Source organism: Entelurus aequoreus, linkage group LG21 (genome assembly GCF_033978785.1).
Source record: "Entelurus aequoreus isolate RoL-2023_Sb linkage group LG21, RoL_Eaeq_v1.1, whole genome shotgun sequence".
Lineage (NCBI taxonomy): Eukaryota > Metazoa > Chordata > Actinopteri > Syngnathiformes > Syngnathidae > Entelurus > Entelurus aequoreus.
Window position 1 is genome coordinate 22129836 of NC_084751.1, and position 22621 is coordinate 22152456.

A 22621-nucleotide genomic window follows, 5' to 3' on the forward strand; every position below is an offset into this window, starting at 1 on the left:
CAGAGTTACACTGTATATGCAAAAAGGGAATATAGTAGGGCTGAAAGATTAATGGAATTTAGATTTTTGGCTTCTCATGAAAAAATAATAATTATTAAGTATAAGTATAATATAAGTATTAATGGGCCATGTGACGTGCTTGCAAATTCCTGAGCTTGTGATGAACGTGGGAAGTCGTGGATATCATAACACTAACAACTATTTGCTTTACTAACTATAAACTAGGGCTGTCAAAGTTAACGCGATAATAACACGTTATCTATAAATTTAAATAGCGGCACTCGATTTTTTATCGGGAAATTGACGCGAACACTTCCTTTTTGACACTCGGGCCGTGCCGTAGCGGGGGGAACTTGACTGCAGTTCACTTGCTACTGATGAGCCACAAGCGAGCAGAAATGGACAAAAGAAAGTTTACCTTATGGAAATATCAGGTTCAAAGCCATGGCAAGTTGTTCTACCGACAAGAAAGGACTATTTTTCGCCGTGAGAAAAGGCGACATCTCTGCAGCAAACGTTCAGAGGTGGGTGGTGCTTTATTTCTGTGTTCAGATTACGCTTAAGGTGCAGTGATAATATAACATGTAGATTGTTACTGTGACTGCTTTAGTAAGTAAGATGACATAAAAGCTCAACAGAAATGAAAGACGAGACTTTTTTTTTGCAAACAGTCAATTCGACATTATAATAATAATAATACTAATGGATTAGATTTATATAGCGCTTTTCTAGACACTCAAAGCGCTTCACAGAGAAGTGAGAACCCATAATTCATTCACACCTGGTGGTGGTAAGCTACTTTTGTAGCCACAGCTGCCCTGGGGTAGACTGACGGAAGCGTGGCTGCCAGTTTGCGTCACCAGTGTGAGCGGCACTGGGGGCAAGGGTGAAGTGTCCTGCCCAAGGACACAACGGCAGCGATTTTGGATGGTAAGAGGCGGGGAGCGACCCTGCAACCCTCAGGTTTCTGGCACGGCCGCTCTACCCACTACGCCATGCCGTCCCTTATAACATGTCAAGACACTTTCTCAAAACAATCACACACCTTTCCGGCTTCAAAATAAAAGCGCTACGCTATACATCCGTTTAAATACATTTAGGGTTTCTCCTTAACATACGGCTTCATATTAGCCGCCACACCTAACAAAATAAACTAAGTACGGGCCCAATTTCAACAAGCTCCCAGCATGCTTTCATTCTTCAGTTGCAGCACTCGGTGGAAAAGTTTGTACACCCATGGTGTAGATAATTTGGAAAACAAAAACAACTTTAGATAAAAATATTAAGGTTTTAATGGGGCTCTCCTAGATGGTTGCCACTCCCATTTATTTGACACAGCGACACCATCCCAAATCCCTCATCTCCATTTAGCGTCACTTAAGGTGAGACGCAAAAAAAACGAAAAAGAAAAGTGGGACTTCAAAAAATAGCATCCTCCATATGTCATGCAATCTCAACTGATACAGGATAAAGTAAATCAATTATATATTTACACGTGACTAATTTTCCATTTGTTCTTTTTATATATTAAAAATAAATTGTCATGTTTTAAAATTGATAATTATTCATGATTATTATTTTTGCCATAAACGTCCAGCCCTAGAATAAAGTGCAAATCAGTGCTGTCTGAGATCCACACACTGTCAGACTGACGTGAACAAACAGCTCATTAGTTTCAGACACAGAATGGCGTGTTCCCAGTAGGGCTAAAAGCACTTATAAACTGTCTAAATTTCAGCATCAAGGCTTGATTTTGGGCAACACACTTTTGTGGGACCTGGGAGACTAATTTAAAATTGCCAACAAATAGTATAATATGGGCCCTTCAAAAAAGCGAATGTGTTTGCTAGAAGCTTCACCTGGATTTGGAAAGCTCCCTTGGCACACTAGAGCGGCTACTGTGATGATGAGGTTCGCGCTCTTTGACTTGTCTCCTTTCTGATGACGGACCATCCCTGCTTCTTCTTCCAGGGGAATATGAACGAGACCTTGTCAGAGGAGTACAACAACATCTTAAGGCAGAGCACAGGAAACAAGCAGAGCACTTTCAAAAGAACAACCGATTAGATAACCAGTAAATAAAAAATACACACAAATAGTCGTTAAGCCTTAATTACTACCAATGTTTGTAAACATTAGGGCTGTGAATCTTGGGGCACCACACGATTCGATTCAGAAAGGATTATTGACGATTAAAGACGATTCTCGATTCAAAACCAATACTTTTTTAATAACATTGGGTGCCAGTTTTATAACTAACTACATTCCTCCATAAAATAGATGAACAGCTCTACTACATTTCTATAATACTGAAAAGAAAACTGGTTTTGTTTAAAAAAAAAATTATACCTAAACATTTAATAACGTCAAATACAAATAGGGCAAGAGAAGTATCCCACACTTCTCTTTTGTAAAGTACATCTGTACAGCATATATGGGCATCAACAATATGATTTGCCTGAGTGGCTGGACAGGACAGATTAAAAAAAATAAAAACAATAAAATATAGATTTTTTTTCTTTAAAATAGATTTTTGATTTTTTTTAATCGATTAATAATCGTTACAAATAAGAATCGCAATTAACACGGAAATCTTTTTTTTTTTTAACACCCCTAGTAAACATGGTCTTTAGTTTGTTCCTAGGAAGGTTCTAAAGACACACTTATACTACTACACACATGTAACCAAACCTCAAGTCTGCTTGACTTGTGTACTGTAAGAGGCATGTTCACAACAAATACAAACATGACCAAAGCTGCAAAAGTACAGTCTTGACCTAATGGTGTAGAGCAGTGTGACTGCAAGACCAAGTGTGATCGGCTTGTATAGTCCAAGTGGTATTTAAGAATTGTCCTAAACTGAGTAAAAAGAGTAGTAAAAATTGAAAGAAAAGGCTACAATAGACCCAATCTTACCGGGACCTGCGTGATCTCTTGTAGGCACTGGGAAGCGAGTGTCTGCTCTTTGGTCTCGAGGTAGATCTTGACCTCGACCTTCTCTTGTGTTTTTTCTTCTTTTTGTCTCTTTCTCTTTCTCTCTCCCTATCCTTCTCCCTCTCCCGGTATCTGCATCTCTCACGATCGCTGTCTCGGTATCTATCTTTTTTGTCCGCGCTTCTGGAGGTAGAGTTGTGCGACGACGAGTGGGCCTCCCTGCTGCGATGGCTTCTTCTGCTCTCTATGTGAGATCTTTTATCTTGAAGATATGCAGGTGTCACAGAGGACATTTGCGAGGGAGGCAGATCAGACAGAAGAGAAAGGGCCTCTTGCATCTAGAAGCGGGACAGAGGCATGAAAATTCAGTCAGCGCATTTTACTTTTCGATTCAATGCCCCGATTGCACTTTGTAATTATTCTAAAGACACAAAAAGGCTACTCATTGATTGAAGACAACTGGTCTCTTTGTCAATTTGACGTTTGGGGAGAGTAAATAAATTCCCAAAAGCCTTATCTCTCTGTATGTAATCAATAACTGGGCCATTTATTTAGCAAGATCCAAGAGATGTAAACGGCAGGCTGGGAAGAGAGAGCGTCCACAATGTTCATAACCACTTTACACAGTGGGGATATTGTGTCTTTGTTGTGCCTTGCAGTGCAGTTTAAACCGAACAGAAGCAATTAAGTGTGGATAAACAGGAAAGCAGCAAAAACAGGGTAACTTAAAGTGGACAACATGAATCTTTGTTTTTCAAGGTACATTATTCATACAGCAACATCTGATGATATCATTAATAAAGTCATTGTCCGATGTCCAACACTGTCCAAAACCCAATGCAAACGTTTTACTACATTGTATTTTTAACATCTAGCTGCTCCGTTACTTGTAGTGCACTCTCAGAATCGTTGAGAATGAAGGTGATTGTCGTTATTTCCTGTTAAAAAGTGCATAATAAACACAACAATACAATAATGAAACCGAAACTAAACAAATCAACCTTTGATTTGAAATATGAGTGAAATGTCTTACATGTATCATAATAGTTCATCACAAATTTGCCGTATCGTTTTAGTGTTGACCAAGTAACACAATAATACAGTAGAACCTCTGTTTATAAACCCCTCACATGAAATTTTCGATTAATGAACTACACATCAAATAAAAATTTGCTTTAGCGCACGACCCTTGTCTCAGTGTACAGTGATAGAAGCATTTGTTTATCCTCCATATATTCAGATAAAAAAAAGACATGTGTTCTTGTCTCCCATAATGATTGTGAACAGGCAAAATTCCAAAAAATTGCAGTTCCCCTTTAAAGTACGAATAAAGTGGAAAAACAAGTTAACTTTATATTATTGTATTTCATTGTATCAAATAAATCATATCCAGTTGTATTTACAATCCGCAAAGTATGTGAAAAGACCGTCCAAACATCACAAAATGCCACAAATTCAGTCAGCCATTTTGAATATTTCGCTCCAAATACCTTCAGCTATATCTGGACATTGACGTCACTGTAGTAACGCTTCTGCAATTGGACCATGTTATCAGATCAGTCATACTGGAAATACGCAATAATTAGAAAGACATGTAGAAAGTCATGTGCTGTCTATCAGTCACAATCCTTATATAAGACATGAACATGTCCGCTAACAATCATGGAGTCAATGGCGGCTAGCCATTTGCCCACAAAACTCTCTAAACAACCATCCAAAACCTGCAAACAGTACTCTATTTACATCTTGTCACCTGAATATTAACCAAATATTAGTAATGTTGTTGTTATAAGCTCTAACGCAGACAAAGTACTTTTAGCTCCTAAAAATTATAGCTCACTCTCTTCATATTCAGGATAAAAAATATAAGGTTCTGAACCATAATTTGTCCAAAAGTAGTCGTTTTTGGCTCACACAAAGTCTGCATGACTTGAATTGTTGTTGGTAAGGAAGGGATCTGTGGTTTTTACCTCTACGTCACACAATGACGTGAATGTCTCAAAATGGCTCAGTAAAATCTGTGAGATTGATACTATTTTGATCATATCTATTTAATCGCAAACTTCGTCAGTCTTTTGGTGTCGTACATCAGATATATATGATAATAGCTTCAATATAGAGGCAACTTGTTTTTAAACTACTGATACTTTGAGGGATAATTGATCCATCACCCCATGATGTACCGTACTGTAAAATCGCTTTAGATTGTATTCAAAGTGTGCAAACTTTTAATAAAATATAGACCTTTGTTCAGGCTGGAACCCATTATTCATGTAAACATTGTTTCTTTTTTGCTTCAATATACAAACTTTTCAATTTAAAACCCTGTTCAAGAAACACTTACATTAGTACAAACCCCGTTTTCATATGAGTTGGGAAATTGTGTTAGATGTAAATATAAATGGAATACAATGATTTGCAAATAATTTTCAACCCATATTCAGTTGAATATGCTACAAAGACAACATATTTGATGTTCAAAGTGATAAATATTTTTTTTTTGTAAATAATCATTAACTTTAGAATTTCATGCCAGCAACACATGACAAAGAAGTTGGGAAAGGTGGCAATAAATACTGATAAAGTTGAGGAATGCTCATCAAACACTTATTTGGAACATCACACAGGTGAACAGGCAAATTGGGAACAGGTGGGTGCCAAGATAGCGTATAAAAGTAGATTCCATGAAATGCTCAGTCATTCACAAACAAGGATGGAGCGAGGGTCACCACTTTGTCAACAAATGCGTGAGCAAATTGTTGAACAGTTTAAGAAAAATCTTTCTCAACCAGCTATTGCAAGGAATTTAGGGATTTCACCATCTACGGTCCGTAATATCATCAAAGGGTTCAGAGAATCTGGAGAAATCACTGCACGTAAGCAGCTAAGCCCGTGCCCTTCGATCCCTCAGGCTGTACTGCATCAACAAGCGACATCAGTGTGTAAAGGATATCACCACATGGGCTCAGGAACACTTCAAAAACCCACTGTCAGTAACTACAGTTGGTCGCTACATCTGTAAGTGCAACTCTCCTATACAAGGCGAAAACCGTTTATCAACAACACCCAGAAACGCCGTTAGCTCATCTAAGATGGACTGATACAAAGTGGAAAAGTGTTCTGTGGTCTGACGAGTCCACATTTCAAATTGTTTTTGGAAACTGTGGACGTCGTGTCCTCCGGACCAAAGAGGAAAAGAACCATCCGGATTGTTATAGGCGCAAAGTTGAAAAGCCAGCATCTGTGATGGTATGGGGGTGTATTAGTGCCCAAGACATGGGTAACTTATACATCTGTGAAGGTGCCATTAATGCTGAAAGGTACATACAGGTTTTGGAGCAACATATGTTGCCATCCAAGCAAAGTTACCATGGACGCCCCTGCTTATTTCAGCGAGACAATGCCAAGCCACATGTTACATCAACGTGGCTTCATAGTAAAAGAGTGCGGGTACTAGACTGGCCTGCCTGTAGTCCAGACCTGTCTCCCATTGAAAATGTGTGGCACATTATGAAGCCTAAAATACCACAACGGAGACCCCCGGACTGCTGAACAACTTAAGCTGTACATCAAGCAAGAATGGGAAATAATTCCACCTGAAAAGCTTAAAAAATGTGTCTCCTCAGTTCCCAAACGTTTACTGAGTGTTGTTAAAAGGAAAGGCCATGTAACACAGTGGTGAACATGCCCTTTCCCAACTACTTTGGCACATGGTGCAGCCATGAAATTCTAAGTTAATTATTATTTGCAAAAAAAAAAAAAAAGGTTTATGAGTTTGAACATCAAATATCTTGTCTTTGTAGTGCATTCAATTGAATATGGGTTGAAAAGGATTTGCAAATCATTGTATTCCGTTTATATTTACATCTAACACAATTTCCCAACTCATATGGAAACGGGGTTTGTAGATCAGGCCGCCCGGATGCAGCTGAGATAGGCTCCAGCGCGACCCCAAAAGGGACAAGCGGTAGAAAATGGATGGATAGTAAATCAAGATTCCACTGTAGTAATGTGTAAATTTGAGATTATCCACCTACTATTTACAGGTTATCCATCCACTCATTATATTGGTTATATAACATTGTAAAAAACAAACTCCCTATATGCAACTACAGTGGTACCTTGAACGCCCCATTTTTCAACAAAAATATTTTACTCTGGTTTTCGTATACCATCTTAGTTATCCTATGACCAAACATTGCGTGTACCAAATTAGTCTATATCATTTGGCCAGACAAATAAACCCCATGCGTTGGTAAATTAGTCTCTGTGCTTCTTTTTTTTAAATTGCATACAACTGCAAAATATCCCACTGTAATGTTGCAAAGTGAATCCTCGTGGTCATATATAGTATAGGGAAGCTCATTTAATTTGACAGTCCTCAATTTCTATTGGCCATCAGTCACATGAGAAAGGTCTACGATCAGAGCAGCCATCTTCTTTGCTTTGTCTCCAACATGTCACTCCTAAGCTTTTGCATCCATTGCTGTTAAGCCTTGACAAAGCGCTGTACATTTATAATGTAATATATCATATTTGTACACAAGTTCATGAGTATTATGGCAGTGTGTTTCATATTTCTTAAAATATATAAGCTAACACTTAATATTCATATTCTACCCTGTACCTAACATAGTCACTCTTTTTGAGTTGTCTTGTAATAAAAATACATGTAAAAAATAATATTAAGTGCCTTAAAAATCATGCATGTTTAACTATATAAAAACATGTTTTTGTATAAGTGCTTCAGTTTCACAAAATAAGAGTATTCATGCATTGTAAACACTGTGATAAAGACAAAGAGTAAGCAATCTTCTAATTGATGTCAACGGCAAGGACCAGTGTTTAGCTATCACTATGTGCTAAATACAAGCGATAGACCAACCACTATGTGGCTACATAAAGTTGCCAGCACTTTGATAAAGAAGGTGAAAAACACTATTGTATTCAAGACCCACTCGACATCCATTGCTTTCGCTTTCGGTCTCCCCTAGAGGAGGAGGGGGGGGGGGGGGGGGGGGGGGGGTACCCACATATGCGGTCCTCTCCAAGGTTTCTCATAGTCATTCACATTGACGTCCCACTGGGGTGAGTTTTCCTTGCCCGTATGTGGGCTCTGTACCGAGGATGTCGTTGTGGCTTGTACAGCCCTTTGAGACACTTGTGATTTAGGGCTATATAAATAAACATTGATTGATTGATTGAATAATTCAGCAAAGTGTGAAAGTGGCGTTTGTGTGGCTCTCTTTTCCCTTCTTCCCTCTAAGATCATTGTCGTCTTCGTTAGCAAAGTCTTCAATTAAGTTAAATGCTCATTTATTCATTTAATGTTATTTACATGTATATACAATATATAACACGTGTTTTATCTCAATATGTTAGGGCAGTAGTTATCAAACTTTTTTCACCAAGTACCACTTCAGAAAACACTCAGCTCTCAAAGTACCACCATAATGACCAACATTAAAATACAGTAGCATAGTAGGGCTAAGTATTCCCTAAAAACAAGCCTTTATGTAACAAGTACCGTAATTTCCGGACTATAAGCCGCTACTTTTTCCCCTCGTTCTGGTCCCTGCGGCTTATACAAGGGTGCGGCTTATTTACGGCCTGTTCTTCTCCGACACCGACGAAGAGGATTTGGGTGGTTTTAGTACGCAGGAGGAAGACGATGACACAATGATTAAAGACTGACTTTTCATATACAGGTAGGCTGGTTATTTTGATAACGTACAGGCGAGCACTTTGTATTACTTTGCAGCGTTGTATTATTTGTACTCTGCATGAATGCTGTTCGCCATGTCAAAGATGTGAAAGTTGGATTGAATGATTGAAAGATTTATTGTTAATAAATGGGACGCTTTGCGTTCCCAAACAGTCATCTCTGTCCCGACAATCCCCTCCGTGGTAGCAGGAACCCCTATATACTACGCTAATTACACATCAAAACCCTGCGGCTTATAGTCGGGTGCGGCTTATATATGGAGCAATCTGTATTTTCCCCTAAATTTAGCTGGTGCGGCTTATAGTCAGGTGCGGCTTATAGTCCGGAAATTACGGTATATATATACCTGTATATATTTTTTGGCCACTGTTACATTACATTCAGTTGGAACAGTAACATGGTGTTTGAATTTCACTGGTTAGGTTTTTACAACTTATTATATTAATTAGATGTACATAATTTCATATGGGAGAGATTGCTTCGGTTTTTGCCAAACTTTTTGGTAGCGTTTACTAATGTAACCCATGGTACCACTGCACTACTACCTCTCGTTCTCTAGGAGACAAACATTTTGGTATAGCACATGAAGGAGATGCTGTGGCCAATAAATATAGCATGGACATCCAATCAAAACCTATTGCTTTCTTGCAAACATTACTCCACAATTCCCATCCAAAGCTGCTATCATTCTGAATGAAAACCATTGTTTGCTGGACAGCACAATGAAGTTGCTTGGTCTCTCTCATTAACCCAATGCTGCCCCGTCGGCTCACATTAGTTTGGACTGCTGCTGAAAAAGATAGCCCGAGTCCATCAGTGGATTAAACATGACCCTAAATCTTGCAAGGGCAGATTTCATCTTTCTGGGTTGAAGCTTGAGTTGTTATTGAGGCCATTCCATTTTTAGAAGTGCAATCAGTGAAGCGCTACTGCTACTACTACTTTTCAATTTCATTTCATGCTGATGTAAACTTATTTCTACAGATTGAGCCCATCTAGGCCAGCGAGTGGCCAAGAACCTTGCACAAACGTCCGATTTATGCAAAGCCTCATTCTCACGAGGTTTCTTGAAGCAACCACAGCAACTAAGGCATTTACATCAAATATGATAGTTTTAAAAATGTACAAAATAAACCAACAACCAGGAATGTATAGATGGGAATACTAGTTAAAAAAATGTTATCCACCATGTAGAATGTGAGTAATCGAACTTTCAAATTATCGAGTTTATATTGCATCACTACATTATCTTTAACCTCCTGAGGCATATATAAATTAATTCCTTACTTAGTAGTAATAGTGGCAAAGATAGTCTGCTATCCAATTGGTTTGCTATGCAGAAAAAAAAACAAACAGAAATATACTAGTAAGCAAATGAAAATGAATAATTCTGTAAATTCAACTGTACCGTAATTTCCGGGTGATAAACCGAATATACATTAAATGTAATTCGAACTCACTTAATTTTTTTGCCGCATTTTATTTTGTGCATAAACAAGCCGCAAACGTACAAATTGAAACACTGATTATTTACACAGACGCTTACACATTTAACAAAAGACAGTGCCTGTAACACAACATAAAGTAGCCTACCAGAAAAGTAATTGAGCGCTACCTTCATTATCTTCCCACTGCGTACCGAAACCGCTGAAGTTGTCTTCAGTATCGGAGTTTAACAGACTTTGACATTTTCTCAGCCTCTTTTTCACTTTCATTTTAAGGCAAATTCGCCTTGCCAATTTCATTGGTCTGATGTGACAAGGCTAAATTTGTTGGCGGCATGAAGCTTGTGAACCCCCCAAAAATCCAGGAATTAGCTGCATCAATGTACAAACTCCTTTTCCATATGAGTTGGGAAATTGTGTTAGATGTAAATATAAACGGAAAACAATGATTTGCTAATCATTTTCAACCCATATTTAGTTGAATATGCTACAAAGACAACATATTTGATGTTCAAACTGATAAACATTTTTTTTTTGCAAATAATCATTAACTTTAGAATTTGATGCCAGCAACACGTGACAAAGAAGTTGGGAAAGGTGGCAATAAATACTGATAAAGTTGAGGAATGCTCATCAAACACTTATTTGGAACATCCCACAGGTGAACAGGCAAATTGGGAACAGGTGGGTGCCACGATTGGGTATAAAAGTAGATTCCATGAAATGCTCAGTCATTCACAAACAAGGATGGGGCGAGGGTCACCACTTTGTCAACAAATGCATGAGCAAATTGTTGAACAGTTTAAGAAAAACCTTTCTCAACCAGCTATTGCAAGGAATTTAGGGATTTCACCATCTACGGTCCGTAATATCATCAAAGGGTTCAGAGAATCTGGAGAAATCACTGCACGTAAGCAGCTAAGCCCGTGACCTTCGATCCCTCAGGCTGTACTGCATCAACAAGCAACATCAGTGTGTAAGGAATATCACCACATGGGCTCAGGAACACTTCAGAAACCCACTGTCAGTAACTACAGTTGGTCGCTACATCTGTAAGTGCAAGTTAAAACTCTCCTATGCAAGGCGAAAACCGTTTATCAACAACACCCAGAAACGCCGTCGCTGGGCCTGAGCTCATCTAAGATGGACTGATACAAAGTGGAAAAGTGTTCTGTGGTCTGACGAGTTCACATTTCAAATTGTTTTTGGAAACTGTGGACGTCATGTACTCCGGACCAAAGAGGAAAAGAACCATCCGGATTGTTATAGGTGCAAAGTTGAAAAGCCAGCATCTGTGATGGTATGGGAGTGTATTAGTGCCCAAGACATGGGTAACTTACACATCTGTGAAGGCGCCATTAATGCTTAAAGGTACATACAGGTTTTGGAGCAACATATGTTGCCATCCAAGCAACGTTACCATGGACGCCCCTGCTTATTTCAGCAAGACAATGCCAAGCCACGTGTTACATCAACATGGCTTCATAGTAAAAGAGTGCGGGTACTAGACTGGCCTGCCTGTAGTCCAGACCTGTCTCCCATTGAAAATGTGTGGCACATTATGAAGCCTAAAATACCACAACGGAGACCCCCGGACTGTTGAACAACTTAAGCTGTACATCAAGCAAGAATGGGAAATAATTACACCTGAGAAGCTTAAAAAATGTGTCTCCTCAGTTCCCAAACGTTTACTGAGTGTTGTTAAAAGGAAAGGCCATGTAACACAGTGGTGAACATGCCCTTTCCCAACTACTTTGGCACGTGTTGCAGCGATGAAATTCTAAGTTAATTATTATTTGCAAAAAAAAATAAAGTTTATGAGTTTGAACATCAAATATCTTGTCTTTGTAGTGCATTTAATTGAATATGGGTTGAAAAGGATTCGCACATCATTGTATTCCGCTTATATTTACATCTAACACAATTTCCCAACTCATATGGAAATGGGGTTTGTATAAGGATCAGGGTTCAAAGCGTGGAAAAAAGTATAGTTCCGAAATTACGGTTACCAATGGTTTCTATCAGTTGCTATAAACTGAAAATCACACCTCTTTTTCTTGACTGTACAACCATACTTGCCAACCTTGAGACCTCCGAATTCGGGAGATGGGGGGGCGGTTGGTGTGGGGGGCCGGGTTGAGGTGGGCAGGGGGCGGGGTTGGTGTGGGGGCAGGGTTTGGTAGTAGCGGGGGTGTATATTGTAGCCCGGAAGAGTTAGGGCTGCAAGGGATTCTGGGTATTTGTTCTGTTGTGTTTATGTTGTGTTACGGTGCGGATGTTCTCCCGAAATGTGTTTGTCATTCTTGTTTGGTGTGGGTTCATGGTGTGGCGCATATTTGCAACAGTGTTAAAGTTGTTTATACGGTCACCCTCAGTGTGACCTGTATGGCTGTTGACCAAGTATGTCTTGCAGTCACTTACGTGTGTCTGTAGAAGCCGCATACAACATGTGACTGGGCCGGCACGCTGTTTGTATGGAGAAAAAGCGGACGCGACGACAGGTTGTAGAGGATGCTAAAGGCAGTGCCATTTTCACCCAGACAACAATATTGAGGATATTGTTGTCCGGGTGAAAATCAGGACAAATTCGGGAGAATGGTTGCCCCGTGAGATTTTCGGGAGGGGCACTGAAATTCGGGAGTCTCCCAGAAAAATCGGGAGGGTTGGCAAGTATGTGTACAACATCATCAATGGGGCATTGCTTTTGGTGAGAAAATATCTAATAACCATCCCAAGAATGTACGACATCCATAGTCTATGTCATTAGATCCTTGTTTGTATTTAGAAAATATCTTCACCACATCAATAAAAGCCATCCATAGTTTATTTCATTATTTCAATGTTTTGTCTGGTTCGACAAAATCTCTTCACGACATCACTATAAGACATTTCATGAATATATGCAATATGGCGGCTATATTTGATTACAAATATTGTAACTTTCAAATATTTTGTTGAACTAACGAGTCACTTAATAAAGTCATGGATGTAAGATTGCATTCATGATATATGCTACACGTTTGTTCAATTATAACATGAAGATTTTTATTACATGTAATCTTAATAAACTCATGATCATACTGTAATGGTGGTGGATATACGAAGGAGGCAGAATGACTGTGCGCAAGTTAGCCTTTTATTTGTTTTCACAAAACCGGCACTGTAGAGCCAACAGGCAGAAGCACGACACACCCTCACGAGAACAAGCTCCATGTACACTTCCGTGTTTCTTCTTCGCTTCCAGACTAGTCTAACACTGTGACAAGCCTGCCGCTGCCTTCTGCAACCCACATTGGGTAATTACAGTTCACTACACAGTATTTCCATTGCTACAATACTTATTTGTGCCTTTTAGGCAACTTTGGCCATGTAGAAGTAGCTCTAGTACTGGTACAAGTTAGTGGGTTTAGTATTTTAAGTCATGATAAAATCATGTGACATAGTATATACTGGTCAACAGCAATATATTCATGTGTTACAGCACTCGGGTTTCCACAAGGATATACATTTTTTTCCCCCAATCTACTGACTACTATCATTCTCTTTACCGTTAACCTATACTATAACACGGTCCAAACTCAACATTGCTGGAATTATTAGAAGCATTCACTCTTTGATTTTTCATCGCTTCACACGCAAGCTAGCTAAGCATAGTTAAGCCTAGCTTCTCTAGCTCCAAAAACATCACCACTCTGACTCCGGCATAAACGCGAGTTTGGCTTAATGTAACAATTGCACACTTCTCTCAGAGAGGTTGTCCCTGCTGGAGAGATGTGTCCACATGTTACAACAGAATAATAACATACATTTAGACGATGTGGACACGCCAGTTAGCGCAGGCTGCACTAGGCCTACTCGCCTAGCTAGCCTTGACTCTCAGCAGCCAGCGAGCCACGGTGCGCCGGAAAGTGTGAACAAGTCAGTTAGTGCAGGAGAAGAGCGGCAGAGTTAGCGGTTTTTTAACAGAAATCTAAAAAAAATACCTAATTGGCTAGAACAATAGCTAAATTCTGCTAAATAGCGAACATTGAGGATGCCTGATAAGTATCCTTTCTGAGAACAAGCGTCCCTTGCAGTGGACATTTGCGTTTTGCATAACTAACCTATTTGTATCTCTCTCAAAATGTTTTACCTTGACATAAGACCAAAAAAGCAATGTGTACTGTGGAAGACGCTGTAAACATAACCTGGTCATACAGTATGTACTTTAACATTACCATAAGGCTTCATAATAGTTCTTCAGTCCTCAAGTCAATCCCTTCCATTCCCAATGTGGTAAACTCTTTAAGAGAAGGGTGAAGCATAAAACATGGACAAGGGAGGGATAATGCAAACAGAAGGGATGACAAAGAAAGCAGACGAAAGCAGGAGGAAAATCAGATAAAGCGGTGACGTCTGCAATGTGGAGTGCCGGGTGCATGGGACAATCAATAGTTATTTTAAAAACAACAGTCAGGGAAGTCGGGAGAGGAATATTTATCACACCTTTCGGTTGGAGCACTATCGGCAGTCTGGGCTAAGGCAGAGATAATGAAATGATGGGAAGCAAGGTTTGTTTAAAATTAGGTCTGACTTATGGGAATCTTATCCCCTACACAGGCTGGCATCTCACCTGCTCGGGCAAGATATACTTAGGTTTCAATATCAGCAAGAGGAACAGTAAACAGCAACAGTGCTTAGGCAAGACAATGGTGGAGGGAGAGGCACTTGAAGATTAGGAGTATAGTGGTGACATTCTCTTATCACTTCAAATGAGTATTGATTAATTATGATACAGTATAAAAAGCAGCTGCCAAATTACACTTTAGTTCATACCATATTGTCTAATTTGGACAAATGATAAAAGTAGGCATGGAAAGGAAAAGTGATGCTGAATGATCACAGGAACAGCAACAACAACAGTGGCACTACAAATCAGCCACCGCGTGTCCAAATCTACTTTAACTTATTGATCGTTAAAGTTTATGTTATGTAATAGACTATCGTCCAGCTCTAACAAATGAATAGAGGCGCCAGGCCAAGGGAACTATAATAACAGTTAACCTATTGATCTTCCACAACCACAGATGTCTGCACCAAGATCAATTCAGAGAAAATGCATCGTGCACAAAAGGAAGTTCCTGTGCGGCGAAAACCGCCCCCACACTTCCAGGAACACAGATTTGGGAATTCAGATCTCTAGATCTAGAAGAGGGTTTGCAAGTCTCCTTTTCTAGTTTATACAGAAGATGCTTTTTTAATGGCGTTGAGGTCAGGGCTTTGTTTGGGTTAGGCATACATGGCAAACATACTGTTATCGTCTAATTTGCATATTACCATCACACACTGGGAAAGTGAAGGGTTTCTAAATGACAGAAAAGTGTCTCCAGGTTCTGTATTATTAATACTGTAGCTAGTCATGAGTCCCGCTAGTCAAAGGCTGCTGCACGACGCTCCCACTGTAAATACGTGGAATTATGTGACTGCTATTTGATTACAGAGTAAATGCATGACGCAAGAAACACTTCCTGTAGCGGGCCGCCACAAATACATGAACGTATTGGAAACACTACGATGTGGAAGTTAATAAACATCTGGAGTGACTCCTACACACCTGGCCTATAAGTTAACAGACCAGTTATGCATACATGTTAGCTACTGAATCTTACTCAATAGGGTTTCCCTGCCTGCTTTTCAGTGTTTATTTTGACAGACACCAGGCTTCTAAATTTCTCGACTACGACAAAAATCTTATGAAATCATATAAACAACAGATAGACCCTGTATTATTGCCGCACCATAATACAAAGATTAAAGGAAGGCACCCTACATCAAAAAGGGGAATTATCTATCATTTTTATTTATCCATTGGTTCCACTTTGTAGATTTCATGAGTCAAGGTCTGATGTAGTGCTGTAAAGATGCAATTGATTGGGTAGAAGCCTGTCCTCTGATTTAGGACAGGGTGATTATGTGATTGTGATCGATAATCGTGATTAATTTGAGTTCTATCACAGTGATCAGCTGATAGCATATTACCTCAATTACCTCAAACATGGCAGAAATGTTTGTTAGAAGTTACCACAGAAGTAAACAGTAGGGAGGCAACGATGCTCAATATAATCCTGCACGGAACAATCCACCTTTATTGACCGTGATTCTTTGTGTGTGTTTGCGTGAATGTGTTTCTGTCAGGCTGGTCATGACGTAATTAATGTTCAATCAGCATTGTGCCTCTTCCCGCTTACACAGCTGGAAGTGCAGCCCAGAAGAATAAAATAAATAAATATGGCTAGCAATAGCATAGAAGTTGAAACACAAAATTGAGACAGACTTTAGTCTCACTGACTGCTGCAGCACAACAATAATGCCCTGCCCTCAATGTGAACTCGCAGGCAGGCACAGAATCTCTGATTCAACTCCTCTGATATAACATGTACAAAAAAAACAGACACTTTTTGTTCAATTCATTTTTGAGTTTGTGTATAAAAGTATTTTGTTCCTGAGATAATCAATAAATGTGTTTTTTGTGTTGGTACACAGTATGTTACAGTACCTCAAATTCAAACTGTACCTTAATGTACTTTCAATAAATATAAGCTACAGTATTTGAGTTTTTAAAACCTTCACAATCTAGGTCACCGCTTGCCATTTGCCGAAGTACTGGAGAGAAGCACTGATGTATACAAGTAATTCAAGAATACAAATACTTACCCATTACTTTTCCATTTGTAAATGATGTTTAATAAATGTTAAAGGGGAATTGCACTTTTTGTGGGATTTTGCCTATCGTTCACAATCATTGTGAAAGACATCCATCCATCCATCCATTTTCTACCGCTTGTCCCTTTTTGGGGTCGCAGGGGGCGCTGGAGCCTATCTCAGCTGCATTCAGGCGGAAGGTGGGGTACACCCTGGACAAGTCGCCACCTCATCGCAGGGCCAACACAGATAGACAGACAACATTCACACTCACATTCACACACTAGGGCCAATTTAGTGTTGCCAATCAACCTATCCACAGGTGCATGTTTTTGGCGGTGGGAGGAAGCCGGAGTACCCGGAGGGAACCCACGCAGTCACGGGGAGAACATGCAAACTCCACACAGAAAGATCCCAAGCCCAGGTTTGAACTCAGGACTTCTCAGGACCTTTGTATTGTGAGGCACATGCACTAACCCTTGTACCACCGTGCTGCCCTTGTAAAAGACATGACGGATATATTTTGTTCAATGCATTCTAACTATTAAATACATTTGATCAAAAGTCTCCTTACAATGGAGCCGAGGGGAACCTCTAAATTCTGCCTATAAAGCCCTTAAAAAAAACATTCAAACACCTCCATTAAGTATTTATAAACATGATGTAAGTATACATGTAATGTAGTAATGGGCGCATTTATAATACAATGTAATGTTTACGTATTTTGATCATTCTAAGCATACGCGGCGCATTAATTTAAAAAAATACATCACAACGTTCTCTTTTGTTTTTTTCTTCATCACTGATTATTACTCATTGCAGACTTCATGAGAGTCAACAAACATAATAAACATCACTTACTGTGTAAGGTCTGCTGTCATTAGTATGCCGACTGCTAGAATGTTCATATATTCCAATTTAGATGAATGACGACTCATAATCCTCGCAAAGAAAGGGGGGACGGTTGACCAAGCCTTTTTTCGTGTCATTCTCACCATTCCTGGTTCTAAATTGGATGTCACCGTGCACCAACTTATTGGAATACGTCCTAAGCCTTCTTCTGTGGAAGGCATTAAAGTTACATTGTGACAATCATAGTACCTATGATTTATTTATTAGAGCACTTTAATCTCCATATTAACAACATAGCCATTATCTACCAAAATGTATTGCACATATATTTTAACAGATAGAATGTAAAGCTACAGATATATTTCATTGTAACATTAGTAAAAGTAGAGAAAGTCAGTGTTACCCCCCTTCCCCCTGTAATATAGGTTTCTGTTTCAACAGAAACAGAAATGTATCTTATAGAGAAGGCTCCGACACTGTTATCCACACAGTGTGATAATAGTTTGGTCATTCGACAGGCTACTGTTGTGTCTCCTGACTTCTCCTGATGGAAAATCATACAGAAGAGCTTATCTATGTACAGTCATTCTACTGCCTAATCTAACACTGTGACAATCATCAACTTTATTTTCATGTAATGCATTTTTCAGTGTAGCTATTATCAAACAATATGACCTCCACATCATCTGATAGTAATAGTAGCAGCAGCAGAACCAATTGGGACTTAAGTTGTCTCTGCCAATTACATTCTGATAACCCCTTACAAACACCCCAAAGCGAAGGACTTTTGTCGCTAGAAAAGGATCTGAAAGATTTCATTGAAATTGCGAATGCTATACCTTCATGTATAAATGTTACATTTGATCAATTGAATGATGGTTCAGGTATCGCATCAATACTTGTATTAAATAAGGCCAAATACCACAAACGCTGCAGAAGCTACTGTAGTAGTTCTTGTGTTAAAAGGGCTGGAAAGCATGAGGATCATGCTGTCCCCTCCTTATTAAGTCCTAAAAAGCTTCGATCATGTCACCCCCAAACCAGTGGTTTCTCTACAGAATTTCCTCTCTGGTCAACAAAAGCACCTTGAGGATTCTGGCGGGAACTCTCGTTCAACCCTTTTTCGATTACGCATGCACCTCCTGGTACCCTAGCACCTCCAAAACCCTCAAATCTAAACTCCAAACATCTCAGAACAAGCTAGTCAGGTTACTTCTAGACCTCCACCCCAGATCCCACCTCACTCCTACCCACTTCTCTAAAGTGGGCTGGCTCAAGGTGGAGGACAGAGTTAAACAACTTGCACTGAGCCTAGTCTATAAAATCCGCTACACCTCCCTGATACCGAAGTACATGTCAAACTACTTCCTTAACGTAAATGACCGCCATAACCACAACACCAGGGGGTGCTCCACTAACCACGTTAAACCCAGATTCCGAACTAACAAAGGTCTTAACTCATTCTCTTTCTATGCCACATCAATGTGGAATGCGCTCCCAACAGGTATAAAAGAAAGGGCATCTCTATCCTCCTTCAAAACCGCTATAAAAGTTCACCTCCAGGCAGCTACAACCCTAAACTAACACCCTACCCGGATTGCTAATAATCAAATGTAAACAATCAAATGCAGATTCTTTTTCTTATGCCTTCTGATCTCTCTCTCTCTCTCTCTCTCTCTATGTCCACTACCCCCCCCACCCCCCCTCCACACTCCTGATTGTAAATAATGTAAATAATTCAATGTGATTATCTTGTGTGATGACTGTATTATGATGATAGTATATATGATAGTATATATCTGTATCATGAATCAATTTAAGTGGACCCCGACTTAAACAAGTTGAAAAACTTATTCGGGTGTTACCATTTAGTGGTCAATTGTACGGAATATGTACTTCACTGTGCAACCTACTAATAAAAGTCTCAATCAATCAATCAATCAATGGTATTCATTGTGTGATATGTGAAGGGGAGGATACGAAAGATCTGCACAGGGCATTAACAAATAATGTTGATTCCAAAATGAAAAGCTGGGCAGAATCTAGTAAAGATTTTAAATTTCTTGGGAGATTAGTTACTCAAGCCTTTGATGTGCACGCAGCAGATGTGTACTATCATACCAAATGTTTTTATTAGAGTCAGGCAACCTCCGTCAAACTGAATATTCCCAATTTTGGAATGTGGGGATGGAACAGCTCGACAACAAAGACTTGGGAACCATACTGGACCCATCTGCCAGATGCCAGTACAGCCTGTGCCATCCTTCTTCGCTGCGGGTGCAAGAAGTCTTGCAGCGCAGTGGTCCCCAACCACCGGGCCGCACAAGAAATACATTAAAAAAAATACAAAAAATACAAAATAAATATATTTTTTAAATTAAATCAACATAAAAAACAATATATACATTATAACCTATTCGTGGGACAAATTTTCAAGCGTTGACCGGTCCGCAGCTACAAAAAGGTTGGGGACCACTGTTGTAGCGGGCGCTGCAAGTGCTTTAAATCTGGGATCTGTTGCACCTCATTGTGTGGATGTGAGGGTGCATGCACCAACAATGAGGGTCCAGCACACTAACCTGGATGCGCACACTTGGTGCAGCTTTTGTCAAATAATTGGGGAACAAAAACAACTACAACAACCCCACCCCCCAAAAAAATGAAAAAATTAAAACTAAAAAAAATTAAAAAGGGAGAGAAGAAGACGTGGCCAAATAGTAGTTGCCCTTTAAGCGAAACCAATGTATTCAACATGTCACAACCACCCCCCCCCCGCACCCCACCCGACATTTCATATAAAGATTACAAAGGAATCATGCATGTTGCATCAGGTTTTACTCCTAACAATGCCCAAGTTACGTCCAATGTCTTCAAAATAGCAAAACGCCACTTGGAAATATGCAAATTAGGAGTCTAGACACACCCAAAAATAAAAATGAGCATTTCAACACATATCTAATTGTCAAAACACATGAAATAGACACCAAGTTTACATTTGTAGTTCATCTGTTTCAAATGTGAGAGACAAAAGCTATTACAAGTGGCGGCCATATTTGATTGGCCGCTGTGGCGACCCCAAAGGTCACCGTCGAGGGCGCCCTAGCTAAATCATTTAAGTATGCCCTTAGCTACACCTGTGCCAAATTTGGCGCTTTTAGACAAAAGTGAACGAAAATATCCCTAAGGGCCTCCACTAAAAGAGAGAATACTATCACAGTGCTCTGTAGTAAGTCCCTAGACACAGGATGACTTTGAAAGCAAAACAAAAGGATTTATTGTGCTTTTGTCAAGTTATTTTGCTTAAACATGCAGCCACTCATCCATTAATTTTCTACAGCTCGTCCCTTTCGGGGTTTTGCTTAACCAATTTCATGTAATAAAGATTAAGGAAATAGTTAAAATGTTGTTTTAATTATGTTACACTGCCGTCCTGTGTTTTTTTGTCTGATAATATTGTGATTAAAATTTACAGTAAATGCATGTAAACGGTATCGGCCGATCTCAAGCACACCTGTGAAGTGAAAACCATTTCAGGTCTTGAACCTCATCGAGAGAAAGCCAAGAGTGTGCGAAAAAGTAATCAGAGCAATGGGTGGCTATTTTGAAGAAACTACAATATAAAACATGTTTTCAGTTATTTCACCTTTTTTGTTAAGTACATAACTCCACATGTGTGCATTCATAGTTTTGATGCCTTCAGTGACAATCTACAATATATATATATACAGTATATACAGTATATATTGATTGCATCATTATACAGTACAACGGTAAGACAAACGTGTTTCTGCATCTGTAATAAATACTTTGTATCTCACATGAAATACAAATCCTGACTCTTTAATTGACAGATTTTGAAGCAGGCGGCCTGGAGCTCCCATAGCCAATTGAGCAAGACATTATTAGGACGAAGACCTACATTGTCACCATAGCCGCGTGTTTCCAATTTAAAGTGGCATGGACTAGCTCTACCTGTCAGCCGTAATTATACAGTATGATTGCTGAAGTTTGCCAATACAAACATGCTAATTGAAGCAAAGTTTCTCATTCCAACTGAAGTGTTGTTTTTAAAACCACACTTTTCCCGACATTGATGGCAACATTCAGGAAGTAATAACACACTGTGGAGTCTGTTTTGCCACACAAATTAAAACGTAACCACTAGCAAATGTGTCTGTCATGATTCTCACTTTATGAATTATTGTGACCTCCAGGTATTGCCAAAAAACAATAACCAAATAAACTTAATTAAAGAGAGCATAAGTCCATTCAAGATGGCTAATAATAATTAGGTTAGTGTTTTACATATCTACATTGTTCTTTGAGTAATTTCCCTTGATCAAGCCTGTTCATTCTACACAACAAAATATTAAAACAATGTAAGATTTGAGCAAATATTGTAATATATCAATATCGGTCAATACTCAAGGCTCCAATATAAGTATCGGAATTAAACAAGTTGTATCAAGACTCCCTTATTTAAATGCACGGGAGCATTTATTTGAATCTGTAAATGTTAGTGTGATTATTGTTCTTACATTTATTTTTCAGATGAGATGTATCAGGAGTGAGCCCTAAGGAAATGTCTTTGATTATCTATGAAAACAAATTATTACCATCATTTTCAGACCATAAGGCTCACCGAATTATAAGGTGCACTGCAAATGGGCAGGTCTATTCAGGTCTGTATTTTTCAAAGGAGTACCAGATTAAAAGGTGTCATATTATGACTTTTTTTTCTACATTTAAAACACTTTCTTGAGGTCTACATAACATGTAATAGTGGTTATTTGGCCAAAATGTTTTACAGACCAACTTCAAGTCGCTCTTTTACCGTCTCTTCGAGATGCGCCATTTTGTGGGCGATCTTGTTTACAAGGCTCTTGTTTACATGGCCCACTTCAGCAGCGTCTTCTTTCCGCCATCACCTGTAGTTTTGGCGTTTCCGTAGCGAGTTCACTGACAGATATAAATAAGAACTGTA

The 22621-nt window shown here is 39.3% G+C and overlaps 1 protein-coding gene across 1 annotated transcript in view; it reads right to left on the minus strand.

The window, feature by feature from the left end:
- Positions 1–22621, minus strand: part of LOC133638606 (splicing factor, suppressor of white-apricot homolog) — a 136276-nt gene that overhangs the window by 19330 nt on the left and 94325 nt on the right. The window contains exons 14-15 of the mRNA XM_062031394.1: positions 2917–3272; positions 1860–1988 (exon numbers count right to left, since the gene is read on the minus strand). Of these exons, the coding sequence (XP_061887378.1) occupies positions 1860–1988; positions 2917–3272 (485 nt within the window). The remainder of the gene's footprint in view (positions 1–1859; positions 1989–2916; positions 3273–22621) is intronic.